General features: G+C 43.7%; 1 protein-coding gene across 10 annotated transcripts in view; it reads left to right on the top strand.

The window, feature by feature from the left end:
- The window catches only part of SYNE1 (spectrin repeat containing nuclear envelope protein 1), a 598,390-nt gene that overhangs the window by 393,215 nt on the left and 190,334 nt on the right, over window positions 1–14,841 (top strand). For all 10 annotated transcript variants that reach the window (XM_061624165.1, XM_061624156.1, XM_061624155.1 and 7 more), the window contains 3 exons: window positions 7,079–7,201; window positions 8,415–8,597; window positions 9,829–9,972. In XM_061624165.1, the coding sequence (XP_061480149.1) occupies window positions 7,079–7,201; window positions 8,415–8,597; window positions 9,829–9,972 (450 nt within the window). The remainder of the gene's footprint in view (window positions 1–7,078; window positions 7,202–8,414; window positions 8,598–9,828; window positions 9,973–14,841) is intronic.

Below are 14,841 nucleotides of genomic sequence, written 5' to 3'. Positions count from 1 at the left end.
ATACGAGGAACATTCGACTTAAAAAAAATAGCTACCCTTGAAAGGTTCTTTCTGGAAAAAAAATACTTTTTATTGAATTTTAAAAGTTAACAATAACAAAATATGAAACACACAGTGTCTCATACAAATACATAGAAGCAACAATCACTATTAGTCTCAATGCAATAAAAGCTAGCTTTTATATATATCAAGGTCATTTTCCATATGAGTCCGGCCCTCACTGCGGGTAGTGACTCCACCTATCATCCGAAGGCAAGAATGTTTCTGAAGTCAAGACTAGGGGCGTCAGGCCCCTCCCACTCTCCAGTTCATTCTTGCCTTCGTACCGAACAAGTTTGATTTTTCTAGCCTAGAATCTAGCTAAGTCGTCTGTGTTTGTGTTTTTTGGCTGACAGGGTGTGGAGGTTTCAGTGTCTGTGTATTTCACACTTCCTTTCCCTCTGTCTTGCTTTTTACGTCGTCTGTTTGTTTTCCTGGGTAATCCTTGGGGGAGATTTTCCCTTGCCTGGACCGTTTTTTCCTTTTTCTGTTCAGTTTTTAGTATCACGGCCCTCAGAGAGACTGCGGCTGCGGTTCTCTCTTCCCTCAACGGGAGCTTGCAGCTGCAGCTCCTGGCTGATTCGCTGCTTATTCACGTCCCCCACAGGAGCCTGCTCTTGCGGCTCCCTTTTTCCTGGCCGTTTGGGTCGCTGCCTCCCCAGTTCGACCGCGGCTTCTCCGTCGCGGCAGTTCATCCTAGCGCCTGCAACTGCGGCTTCTCATTTTGTCACTGTCCCCCCTCCCCCGGCTCGCTCTTCGGCAGCTTTAAATCTCGCCACACCCGTCGCCTGCCGCTGCGACTGCGGCTTAATCAGGCTTCCTAAGCCTTCAATCTACTGGGGATTCTGCCGGCCGTCTCCGTAGCAGACCCCTTGTCCTGGCTTTTACAGCCGCGATCGAGCCCTCCATACCCGCGGCTCCAGAGCCTTTCCTTTTTTCAACTTGGCGGCCGTTATTTCATTCGCTAGTGCTCTGAGGGGACCGCCATTGCCTCTTCATCCCCACAAGCCTTTCCTGATTGGCCAATTTTCCCGCCCTTTCTCGCGGGCGCCATTTTGGCTGTCAAAAAATTTCCCGCTCTGTCTACTAGCCTATTAGTATTACAAAGGGGGGGTCTCCCTTCCACGGGCTGTGGATAGCAGAGCCCAGACCTTTTGTCAGCTTCCACTGTATGAAGTGCCCCTTGTGTGTGTGTGGCAGATAGGCTCCTATTGCCCATTTACTCTTCTTCTGCTGCTGGCCCTGACAGCTATTTGATTACTGCTGCGATCTGAACCAGTACAAAGACTGTGATTGCTACGGGGGCTTTGAACCTGTGGCTGCTTCATCGAAGCTATTAATACTACACTGACTGTGCACCAGACCATCTGACACCTAGTGTGCAAGGTTTTGATACCATATTAACCCTGTCTGGACTGTACATTCTGCCCCATCCGTGGCCGTGTACAAGGCTGTTGATATCATACAAAGCTGTTTGGACTATACCTTCTGCCCCATCCGTGGCTGAGTACTAGAGCCGTTGTTACTCTGCAAAGCTGTAAAAATATTACATCGCTATCTGGACGTGCACCCCATCTGTGTATTAAGACTGTTCATAGTGTACATTCTGCCCCATCGTGGCAGTGTACTTAGCCATCAGCCAGTGCATTCTGCCCCAGTCGTGTGCCATGTACTGAGCCTGTTCGGGTCTGTGCATTCTGCCCCAGTCGTGTGCCGTGCACTGCTACCCTTTAAAGTATATGATGGCAGCCAGAGACAACTCAGGCAACCAAGCTGAAACAACAGCCAGAGACAAACCAGATGACCAAGCCTAAACCAACTAAGGCGGTCAAACATAAGCATGCTAAAGCGGCCGCCAAAACTAAGCATCTTTCCAGCCACAGCACAATCAAGCGGCCCCGCTATGTCTCTGTTCCAGTTCCAGAGGGGTCAAACCATGCACAGTTAACTACCCTATTTCATTCTCCTGCTGCTTCCTCGGATGAGGAGGATTTTCCTGGCTTTCCTGTACAACCAACGGTCAGCCAATCTGGGGCTTACTCTTCCTCACTACCTGTGGGGCCTTCTGCACCTCCCTACGTCCTTGACGGAGCCCCTCTACTGGACGTTTGAGCTGTGCTTCACAACTTTGTCTCAGTAGTAGCTGGGTTCCTCAGCTATTCGCCATTACTCCCTTGTCATATTGCCATTTTGATTGATATTCTTCCCGCTCATATTGCGGGTGCCATTTTGTCTGTCCTATTTTCCTGCCCTTTCTGTTCAGTCTATTCCGTACTAACCAAGGGGGGTTTAGCTGGCAAGGGCTCCTTACATGTGTGTTGCAGATAGGATTCCATAGTTCAACGGATTCCTCTACCACACGTCTCCTGCTGTTGGCTCTGTCAACCTTCGGATTAATGTACTTCAGTGACTGCTCTATCAAGGCTGTGGCTGTGCACCAAACTATTTGAACTGTACGTTCTGCCCCACTCGTGGCCGTGTACTAGGCGGCTGATACTGCGCAAGCTGTTTGAACTGGACATTCTGCCCCACTCGTGGCCGTGTCCCAGCCAGTTGCCCCTGTACAAAACACAACTTATTTGAACTGTGCATTCTGCCCCCCCGTGGCCGTGTTCCAGGGCGGTCTATACTGTACATTCTGCCCCCTCTGTGGCCGTGTACCAAGCCTGAAGTCTAGTCTGCATTATATTGACACTGTTACCTCGTACATTCTGCCCCCTCTGTGGCCGTGTACCAAGCCTGAACTTTAGTCTGCATTATATAGACGCTGTTACCATCGTACATTCTGCTCCCTCTGTGGCCGTGTACTGCACCCATAGTGAATATAAGATGGCGGAACAGCCAGACATGTCTCAGACAGCCAAGCCACAACCATCTAAGGCAACTAAGACTATCAACCTCTAGCTCGCAGGGTAGTTAACACCCTTGGTCTCCAAGCTGCGCCCCCAACAGCTGCCACTCCAGCTATTAAAGGGGCCAGGGTTCTCACATCCCCTGCACCTACTGAGCATTACATCCCGGTGCCAGATCCCATCGCTAAACTGGCCACCAAAGAATGGTCTCATCCATTCCAAACTCGCCACTTCAAAAACCTGGCTGACAAGCTTTACTCCCTGGCTCCTGAATTTGCCTCCAAGCTGGCCGTTCCCGGCATAGACGAGCCGATCGCTAGCCTAGTTTTGCGATCTCTTTTGCCTAGGGAAGGAGAATCCCAACTAAAGGATGCTACTGAGCGAAGATTAGACTTCGCTCTCTGCAAAAATCATGAGACCGCTGCCTTCTCCATGCGAGCCTCCGCATCAGCTTCCATCTTCTCCAGGGCAGCAATGATATGGCTGGATGATATGCTAGAGGACCCTACCCCTGATCCTGTTTCTCTCAGACGATCATTGATTAAGTTGCACAAGACAGCGGCGTTTGTGGCTGATGCCACTTTGGATGCCACTCAACTGGGGGCACAAGCCATGACAGCTCAAATAGTTGCTCGACGGACCCTCTGGCCTCGCCACTGGCAAGCTGACTCTACAGCCAGAGTGCATCTTTCTAGAGCTCCTTACGCTGGATCTTTGCTCTTCGGCGAGGAAGCTCTAAAGGCAGTGCTGGTTGATCCCAAAGACGCTCACAAACCGGTCTTAGCCACTGTCAAGAACATCGATCATAGACCTTTCAGGCGATTTCCCTCTTTCCGCACTAACCAGCCCTTTCGAGGAACGCGGCCAGGAGGCCGAGGCCGCGACTTCCGATCCTATGACTCCAATTCTTTCAGGGGAACCTGGAACCGACGTTTCCAGGGCAGAGGCCTACGGCTGGCTTGTCAACTTCGACAAAAGCCATCTTCAACCGACCCAATGCCTACTACATCTAGGGGCAATGTTGGACACCCTCTAGGTGATGGTGTTTCTGTCTCCAGATCGCATAACTGCTATCACAAACATCGCGAGGTCTTTGATGCAACAAACAACCGCAGACGTCATGCTTCTAGCCAGGGCGCTTGGAATGTTCATCTCTACCATCCACATTGTGCCATGGGCTTGAGCCCACTCACGCCACCTTCAGTGGGCTTTGTTGCCTTTTCAACAGAACATTGCCAACTCCAATCATCGCACAGTTCCTCTGAGCCCCACACTGCGCCTTTCATTCCGCTGGTGGACAAGGGTCCAACATCTTTCCAGAGGCACTCCATTCAGAGAACCTCGCAGGACTATTGTCACCACGGATGCCAGTCTCATCGGCTGGGGAGCACACTGCAACTCCCAGTACGTTCAGGGAGTTTGGTCCACAGCAGAGCAGACTCAGAACATCAATTGGCTGGAGCTCAAGGCGGTCCACCTAGCTCTACTTCATTTTCAGTCTCTGTTCCCTTTGGACCATGTCCTCATTCGAACGGACAACACGTGTGTAAAATCACATTTGAACAGACGGGGGGCACCAGGTCCCATCCTCTGCAGGACCTAGCTTCCCTCATCTTCATCTGGGCAGAACAACATCTACAATCCCTAAAAGCAGAGCATCTCAGAGGGATTTGGAATGTGACAGCAGACTGGCTCAGCAGACAACAGCTCATTCCGGGAGAATGGAAACTTCATCCGACCATATTCCAGCGTCTCCAGCGTCGGTTCGGTGTCTTCTCGATTGACTTGTTTGCTTCCAGTCGCAATTACCAGCTTCCCAGGTACTTTGCCAGATACCTGGACACAGCAGCGGAAGCAGTGGATGCTCTGTCCATACCGTGGCCAGACGGTCTTTTGTACGCTTTCCCTCCCATACCGCTGTTAGCCAAAACACTGCAGAAGGCGCGGAGCGAGAGGACACAGTTGGTTCTGATAGCACCATATTGGCCACGCCGACCGCGGTTCTCGGATCTTCTTGCAGTGTCGGTGACAGATACCTGGACACTTCCAGTCAGGCCAGATCTTCTATCCCAGGGTCCAGTATGGCATCAGGATCCCACGTGGCTCAATCTAACAGTGTGGCTTTTGAACGGGGACATTTGAGGTCTGCTGGACTGTCTGACGCTGTTATTGATATTATCTTAGCCTCGAGACGGCCATCTACCACCCGTATTTATCAACATACTTGGGTGGCTTTCTCTAAGTGGTGCCAGGCTCAACACTGTGATCCATCCCAGGCCACTGTGCATCAGGTGCTGCAATATCTCCATAGCGGTTTTATGATGGGACTCAGACCCAACACTCTACGTCGACATGCGTCCACTCTGTCGTCTATTCTTTCAGTCTCCTCCACTGGTGCCCCTATTTCCTCACATCCGTTCATTAAACGCTTCCTCAGAGGCACTGCTTTACGTTGACCCGCTGTAGTCCATCGTTTTCCTTCATGGAGTCTGTCCAAGGTCCTACAAGCTTTACAACGCCCTCCGTTTGAACCCATTAGGACTGTGCCTTTGCGTCTACTGTCCTTCAAGGTCTTGTTCCTGGTCGCCATCACTTCTGCCAGACGAGTTTCGGAACTGGGCGCATTGTCTTCTGCTCGCCATCTCTGTGTTTTTCACAAGGACTCTGTTGTGTTGAAAACTGATCCTTCCTTCCGTCCTAAGGCCAATTCAGTTTTCCATTGCAAGCAGGACAGTGTACTCCCTTCATTTTGCCCGACTCCTGTTCATCCTCTAGAGAAGGCTTGGCATTCGTTGGATGTTCGGAGGGCTCTCAAGACCTACCTGTCTAGGACCCAAGAGATTCGACAAACGGAGTCTCTGTTTGTATCCTTTCATCCGAGGTCTATGGGGCATAAAGTAACCAATTCCATTTTATCCCGTTGGTTAAGGGCATGTATTACCTTAGCATATGAGTCCCTTAAGCTGCCAGTTCCAGCTAGTATAACAGCTCATTCTACTAGGTCAGCTGCCACTTCGGCTGCTTTTGCTACTAATGCTCCTGTTGCTGATATTTGCAGGGCTGCCGTTTGGTCTACCCCACAGTCGTTTATAAGGCATTATAAAATAGACCGTTATGCCTCTGCCGATGCCTCCTTTGGCAGACGAGTGTTGCAACAGGTTCTTAAGGAGGATTAGCATGTGGGTGATCCCTCCCTGTATGGGTTGCTTTGGTACATCCCGCAGTGAGGGCCGGACTCATATGGAAAATGGACCATTGGTCTCACCTGAAGGGTGATTTTCATATAAGTACGGCCCTCACGACCATCCCAGTTGGAGGATGACTAGACATTTTCTAAGGTGTTATATATTACTGTTACGCTATTCTGTTTTTAAATTTTCTAGTGAAGTCAAGACTGCTAGTTCTGTTCTCTCGCTATATTGGAGTCACGTTATTATGAATGTTATTATTGTGTCATTTTACTGCTGGCAGGCCTGTTGGCCTTGTTTTTGTATTTTTATATATTTCTCTTCAGACTTGCGAATGAACTGGAGAGTGGGAGGGGCCTGACGCCCCTAGTCTTGACTTCAGAAACATTCTTGCCTTCGGACAATAGGTGGAGTCACTACCCGCAGTGAGGGCCGTACTCATATGAAAATCACCCTTCAGGTGAGACCAATGGTCCAATTTAGGTGAGGATATCACATAAAAACAAAAATTGAGAGGACGGGGAATGTATTTTTTTTTTGTCCTGGGTATTTGCATGTGTGATGAACTGAAACTAAATGTCCACATATTTGTCCTTGTGAATTTCTCTTCCTAAATGCTGAAGTCTTCTCATGTGGTACAATCCAGCGGTGTCTCTCTTCTGCAGAAGCTCCAAGTACACATGGAACTCTTTTGCTTCCAAGGAATGTTCTTTTAAGTTGGAGAGAAAGGATAGCTCTGTAGGCACAAAGGGATGTGGAATGAATGAAAGAATAAGGAAGCCTACAAGTGGAGCTGTTCAGTATGCACACCAGCACTCACATGGGGCGCTGAATCATGCCAAAGATTTCACTGAGATCTGTAATATGTTAGAAAATGCACGTGATAAGACTTCAATTTTCAGTTGTGTTTGCAGGGCACAATAACACTGTTGGCTAATGTTTCTTAGCACAAGTCTAATATGGTTTGTGTTTTTCCTCGTTTTTCTATACTTTTTACAGGATATGAAGAAATTTGAAACTGAGGTGAAGGCTCTTCAAACAGCTTTAGTACAAGCCCAAGCAACTCTGACATCTTCAGAGACTGGCCGTTTGAGTCTGAAAGAACAACTTTCTCACCGACAGGTAGAATGAATATAAGATACCTTTTGCAGGAGAAAAGCTGAGAAGTATTAATTTTTGGTGGCATTTATTTGAAGTCTCTAAGACTGCTAGGCTTGCTTAAAGCATTACATAGGCTGGGTGCTAATGATGAGAGTAATAATGATATTTTCTGTTTTGGATATGCTTTGAGGTAGGATGGTAACCCATTTCATATACTCTACTTCTCTTCTAGTTAGGTATAGAGAATGGTATATGATTTGAACAATAGTTGTTGCAAAAATGGCTCTTTCAAAACTAGTCATAAATTAGCTATGGATTCATCCTTCTCTAGTGTCCACAGTTAAGACCCTCCATGGCACAAAGACCCTCCATGGCACAGAGTGGTAAGCGGCGGTAACGCAGCCGAAGCTCTGCTCACGGCCGGAGTTCGATTCCAACAGAAGGAGGAAGTCGAATCTCCAGTAAAAGGGGTCGAGGTCCACTCAGCCTTCCATCCATCCGTGGTCGGTAAAATGAGTACCCGGCATATGCTGGGGGGTAAAGAAAGACCGGGGATGGAACTGGCAATCCCACCCCATATGTACGGTCTGCCTAGTAAACATCGCAAGACGTCACCCGAAGAGTCGGAAACGACTCGCACTATAAGTGCGGGGACACCTTTACCTTTACTTTAGTGTCCACAGTTAGTGTCTTCTTAAGGACAAATCCTTTTAAAATTGATGACACAGTGCTATTGTTAAGATGCTATAAAAACACACATTTGAAAACAATAACATCATGCTACCACAGTGTGTCCTCTAGTTGAACTGAAACCACTCACTGAATAGCTAAATATATGTAAGTTTTGAATCATACTTTAAAATATAACAATCAATCAGTCCCGAGAATTCCTCTAAACATACATTGCTAAGATTCTTTTCCTAGATAATCCAGTGTAATAAATTCAAATCCAAAAGAGAATATGAAATGTTTTCAGCAATGGATGGCAATATTGTACCCATAGTTTTAGTTGCTGTTATACACAACGTCTCATTTTAAGTGATTTTTAAAAAGTGTGAACATGCAGAATTTCAGAAATTAATTTTAAGCACATCATACTAGTGCATCATTTAATGGTGCATAATATTAACACATATTTTAATACTGTTGCTGATCTCTCTTTAGTAAAAGGCCTCTGAAGTTCATGGCAGCATGAGCGTGGTTTTTTAAATTATTTCACCCTTGTAATTTCTAGCATCTGCTTTCTGAAATGGAGTCACTGAAGCCAAAGGTTCATGCAGTGCAGATTTGCCAGAGTGCTTTACGGATTCCTGAAGAAGTGGTCACTATCCTACCAATATGTCACACTGCCCTCAGACTGCAAGAGGATGCTAGTCATCTACAACACACAGCTATCCAGCAATACAACATAATGCAGGCAAGTATAAATTGAATGTGAGTAGATGTAGTAAAGTCACAGTTTAGGGTATTTTTTTCATAATTAAAAGTTTTCTTGCTAACTTAAGTATGAATGAATATATGTGTTGAATTTTATATATTCATTGCTAATTAAGAATAGTTACATATAGATATTTATTAATCAAAAGGGTATAAATCTTCACCTCTCAGAAGCTACAAAATAAAAACATTGAACTATTCTTGTCATCTCTGTCAGCTATTAGATCTTATGTAACTTTGTATCCCCAGAGTTGTGTTTTTTTTAACAAGCTGTAAAGATCCAGCTCCTATTTCTAGGTGTATCTGATTTATTTTCTCATTCCCCTGGCCTTCTGTTCATTTTTGTCACTTCATGTAATACTTTTAACTATTACATTTAAAATATAAACACTTTTTAAAATCATATGGTAAACAACCTTGAATGAAAATTAGCCTCTGGTTTATCCCATGGTATCTGTCCAGATGAAGTCTCATCTAGTAATTCTAAGAAAAATCAAGCATTTAAATACCAAATTTATCTTTTTATTGCGTGAGCACTAATGTCAAGAGTCCATAAACTATGGTACAACACTATTACTAGGAACATTGGATTCTGCTTTACACTGAGTCAGACCATTGTCCATCTAGTTCACATGTCTATACTAGAGATGCCAAGGAATACACCTGAGACCTTCTGCATGCAAAGCAGATGCTCTATCTCTGAGCTATGGCTGTTCTCCAAAAGTAATCCACAGGTGTCCAACATAAAGCCTGGAGGTCCCCAGTGCAATCTGCAGCACTCCTACAGAATATTTTGAATCAAAGGAACATTGGTCCATTTAGCTCAGTATTCTCTACACTGACTGGCAGCAGCTCTCCAGGATTTCATAAAGGGAACATTCTGAGCCCTGCATGGAGATGCCAGGGATTGAACCTGTGACCTTTTGCATGCAAAACAGATACTTTATCACTGAGCTACGACCCTTAATTATAACCCCACAACCAACATTTGGAATGAAAGTAATTACAATGCAAGTCAGATTTAAAGTGTGTAGGTTAAAAAAAAGCATTTAGTAGTAAAAATGTTAATTGGGCCTTACCCACCTTTCAAATATCTAGCTTTCTATAGCATTTATAAGAGAGTGTGTGTGTGTGTGTGTGTGAGAGAGAGAGAGAGAGTATCTTATTTTCTGTTATGCTTTCACTGTATCCCCTCTCCCTTTTCTCTTTAGGAAGCAGTAGTACAGTATGAGCAATATGAACAAGAGATGAAACATTTACAACAACTGATAGAGAGAGCTCATTGTGAGATCCAGGATAAGCCCATATCAACAAGTAACATTCAAGAATTGCAAGCCCAGATTTCACGCCATGAGGTAATGGACCTGAGATTTATTTATAATGCAAGGCTCATTTGCACTTCCTAAAACTTAAATATCCTTTTCGTTTCCCATTACCCAGAATATTAGCTCTTGCAGACATACCAGACTTTGGGATTTTTGCCCATTCTGGCTCATACTGAAGAGAAAGAAAATCCCTTCTCAACTCCCTTTTCTGGGTCACACTTCCCTCCATAGTAGGGCCACATTCTTGATTTGAGGTTCTTCCATTCCTTTTATATCTACTTGATGATGTGTAATCTGAGCCGTGGTAATTAACTGTAAGCACTGAACTGTAGGCAGCCATCGAGAAGGACCTAGTAGGTCAGAGCTGGAGCCAGAACCAGCCAGAACAGGAAGCTTTTGTAGTTCTTCCTGGTGAGAAGAGCCTAAGACCAGCCACAGTGCTTGGAGTCACTTCAGTACCTGGGTACCCTTTACTGCCTAGAAAAATGCTCCAACTTTTAACTGTGGTGGCTTACCACAAGAGGCAACTGTGCACAGAATGTGAGTTCCAGAGTCAAGAGTTACATGTTAATGGGCTTGTCATTGTTTTGTTTATAACAGTAAAGAAAAACAACCTTGATAGTGCCAATCTTGGAAGAGTTTAATTAGCTTTTCTCAGCTGCATGTAACTTGAGGTAATAGGTATTCAATTCTCTTTATTTATTTATTTTAAATATTTATATCCTTGCTTTTCCTAATAGCAACATATAAAACAGCAGCACATCAGTCAACACACATACACACACAACACACATACACACCACAAAATACAAAAAGTCAACTCTACTATTCTATGATTTTATGAACCTCTCTATTCATGGTCACAACACATGTTCTCGCATTTGGGAAGCTGCATGTACTATACATGTCCTTGCTGGTATTATTTCTTGGGCAAATGATACTTGAAGCAGGGCCTCCATGGCATATCTTTATAAGTAAGGAGGGGGGATTCTTGTTGGAGAAGATAGTCTCTGAATACGCTGTTCCCAAGCCACATAGGATTTTAATAAATAATGACTGAATACAGAAGGGAAGAATTCAACTGCTATAAAATCAGCATGTAAGGTGGAGTGGAGCAACTAGAGTGGGGTAAGTGGCTTTTATGGGCAAATGTGTAGCCTTAAAATATGAAATTGAGGCTTTGAACTATTTCAGACAGTTTGAACACTAGGCACTTAACTTATAAGCTACTTTCTTATGTGTTTGCTTCATCATGTTTGATTATTTGTAAAAGTTTTTAGCTTGATAATATGATTATATGCACAACAAGCAAATGTTAATTGGTAATAAAGAAGTTCAGCAACTAAAAACCTCAAAGTAGAAATGAAATATACTTTCTGCTCTCTGATTTCAGCACTCAGCTGTGCTATCCCATCCTTCATTATCCCTTCAAATAAGTCATATACTTGTGTCCATTCCTGTTAGGATCTTATGTCTTTCAACCACCCCTTGGCTTAATTCCAGTGCTAATTTGTTCATGCAAGAAGTGAATATGAGAAAACAAGGCATAACTGCAACATCCTGTTTGAATGCAAAGTTGCTCAGCCATTAAGCAATCAGGATAGATTCTGTGTCTCACAGGTGGAAAAAAAATTCTTTTCAAAACCAGAGTAACTGGTTTCATGATACTATTATCACACTGGGAATTTGCACCAACCCTAAGGCTTTCATTTGGGTTAAGCTCTACAGAGCTTTGCAGAAGTTTTTCTATACTTAATTCATTCGCTGTGAGCAATCAGATTGTAAAAACATTTTTGGCACCAGAAGGCATGAGATCACTTTGTTCTGACTGAATACCTTTAAAATTAACCTAACATTCCCCCTGCTTTATTTGAGGACTAAAACCTAAGCAAACATTACAAGAAATCAGAAATGCCTTTTTGAATGGAACAAAGTAGTTAAGTTGTACATAGGGTGGCCATGTGTCCTACTTTAAATAAGACAGTCCTCCGTTTGAAGGCATCCTCTATTTCAGGGCTGTCTAGTCCAAGTCTGATTTAAAGATAACTTGGATCCAGGATACCTTAAAGATGGCTTGAGCCCTTATATCCAGCTCGATCACTGAGATCTTTTGGAAGAGGTTTGTTAATTGTCCCTGGTGTTGCAGTGGCCCAACTGGATTCGACTAGGGATGGAAAAATCTACCATTTCGGTTCTCACCGTTTCTCATTTTTCCAATCTTAAATTTAGTTCTCCACATTACAGCAATTTGCAATTTAAAAAAAACTCATGACAGCTCTTCAGCATTTCAGTGTTTCTTCTAATAAACACATTTTGCATGTAGACTTTTAAAAAAATATTTTCCCAATATTCATTTTTGTATATTAACTTCACTAATATATTCATTTTATGCGCAGTTTTCCTTGCTATATGCTTTTTTGTAAACATCCGTTGGCTGGAGATAGGGATGGGTGAGAAATTCAGTTTAGTTCGCATTTCAAGCCAAACCTATCAAAGTCACACTTTCCAAAACAGCATGAGATCCGAAACACAGCCAATCTTCAAAATTCACACTGATTTGAATTTTACACTACAGTTTGCCAAGCAAACAATGTTTGCAAAACAAATGCATATGTTAGGGAGAAATGTGCATAAAAATGAATATATGAGTGAAACTAACATGCAAAAATGTATTATGTGATGAGAAATGGCTTGCAAAAATGTATACAATAGTCAAAACTGCCTACAAAAATGTGTTTATTAGGAGAAATTTGCATTAAAATGCTGGAGAATTTTCATGATGAAAAACTGGAAAAATTGCTGCAGAAATGTGGAGAACTGAATTTAACAGTGGAAAACACGAAACAGAGAGAATTGAAACTGACTTATTTTTCCATCCCTAGTCAGAGAACTGCATCAAGAATTTGGACAAGTGTGAATTGTGTTTCAGCTGGTATTTTCAGAAGGTACAAATCTGATAAATTCAACTTTAAAATGTGAACCAAATCTAATTTCTCCCCCATCCCTAGCTTCAGCTAGAAGTCAGTCATTTTCAGTCTAAATTAATTACCAGTTTCATGCTGTGGAACGCTTTTCCAGCAGAGATGCAGCAGGCATCCTTGCTTTTGACTTTCAGGCCTCTCTTAAAGACTTTTTTTTATGCTGACAGGACTTTGCAGCTGTTTAATGATCATTTGTATTGTTTTTAATGGTGTTTTTATTGTCATACACCACCCTGAAATTTTATGATCTGGTGGTATAGAAATAATTTTATGAATAGATAGATAAATGGAATTATAAAAAGGGAGAGCAGGAACCTTGAAATTTCCCATTAACAATTAGTAGCTCTTGGTCAGCAGACAGCAAGCACACATCATGTGGTGTCATTCCTACAATGGTGAGATGTATTGTATTTCTATTTAAATTACAGTAATTATTTCTGAATTTGCAGCTACACATATAAATTACCAAAGACACATTTTATGCAGATGTGTGGCTTCTTTTGTCCTCTTTTTGGAGACACAAATCCATTTTTGGCGATGCATAACTGGCCACCCTATTGTACTAGGCAGCAAACCTACGCATTTGCTTTCACATTGTAAACCCAATGTGCTATGGCTGGGGTTTCTATGGAGACAGAAATATTAGCTTTAGAACAGATATTAATTATCCCAAGTGGTCTTCTTAAACATTTGTGTAATGGTTCTGAAAAACATTTTGGTATAGCACGGAAGCTTTGAATTTTGCATGTGTCTAGAGTCCAGGGTAAAGCAAAGGAAGGTGAAAACTCGTAGATATTATAAGAGCACTTTCTTTTCTTCATGCCCTCCATATATGTATCATAATTGTGGGTTTTAATTTTGTTTGTTAATTATGTTTTATTGTATTTTATTTTTCTAAAAAGAGCAGCATATAGATTAGGAACAACACAAACAGCAATGTAACTTTATAACAATGCAAAACAAAACAAAAACCGAAATGAATGTTGGTGTTCCCATACAAATCCATATTTGCAGCCCATAATCAGGAAATGAAGAGGCAAGACAAGATGAAATGCGGATAAATCAAGGGCCACGTTTATTCAGATAAGCCAGTTAAGTGCTTGATTGTATAACAAATGATCTGCAGAGAAAAGTGCGGGCCTGAACTCTTACCCAGTCAGGCAAGGACACCCTGCTGTGGAAAAGGGGGTAGTCCAATCCCAATCCCCTTCCCTGGGCCCCATCCCTGCAGGGTGATAGGGAGGCCTTCCTGCTCCACCCCCCTTCAGGGCTACACAATTGAGTAGGTGTTACAGGTTAGTTCCAAAGGTGAGCCTTATCCTGCCAACAGGCCTCATAACCCGGAAGACAAGCCTCAGATCCCACCTATCACCTTAAATGGTGCCTAAGGGTGCTCACCAAACCCTAGCCTGTGAAATTCCTGCACATATCTGCCACAGAAGAGGACAGGACTCAGCTTAGTCCCTCTTCCCCCACCTGCAGCAAATAATTTCACTCAGGGCACTCTGCAGATCAGTCAGAAACAGATTGTTACCCAAGTCAGACATATGAACACCGTCTGGCTGGTAAAGATCAGTCCTGCTACATTTCACCTCCGGATGATGTATTACCTCGCACTGCATACCAGCAAAGGTGAGCTGGACCTCCCTATTTACTTTCTTACAAGCCTTGTTCGGGCCCCTGGGGTCAATCCCTCCCCTCCAAATCCTTCTGGGGAGGATATCGGACCAACAGTCATGGTCCCAGGCCACCTTCTACGCATGACCTCAAAGTCCAGGCAAGCCTAAATAATAAGGGCTTTCCCCTTCAACATTCCTAGGTCATTGCCTCCCAAATGGATAATCAAAACCTGTGGAGGATGCTGCACCAACGAAGCATCAAAAAACATTGGTAGGAGGTGTTCCCACAGCACGCCACG

The sequence above is a fragment of the Rhineura floridana genome, chromosome 4 (genome assembly GCF_030035675.1).
Source record: "Rhineura floridana isolate rRhiFlo1 chromosome 4, rRhiFlo1.hap2, whole genome shotgun sequence".
Lineage (NCBI taxonomy): Eukaryota > Metazoa > Chordata > Lepidosauria > Squamata > Rhineuridae > Rhineura > Rhineura floridana.
The sequence above is the reverse complement of the archived record's forward strand: the minus strand, read 5'-3'. Positions and strand labels throughout refer to the sequence as shown.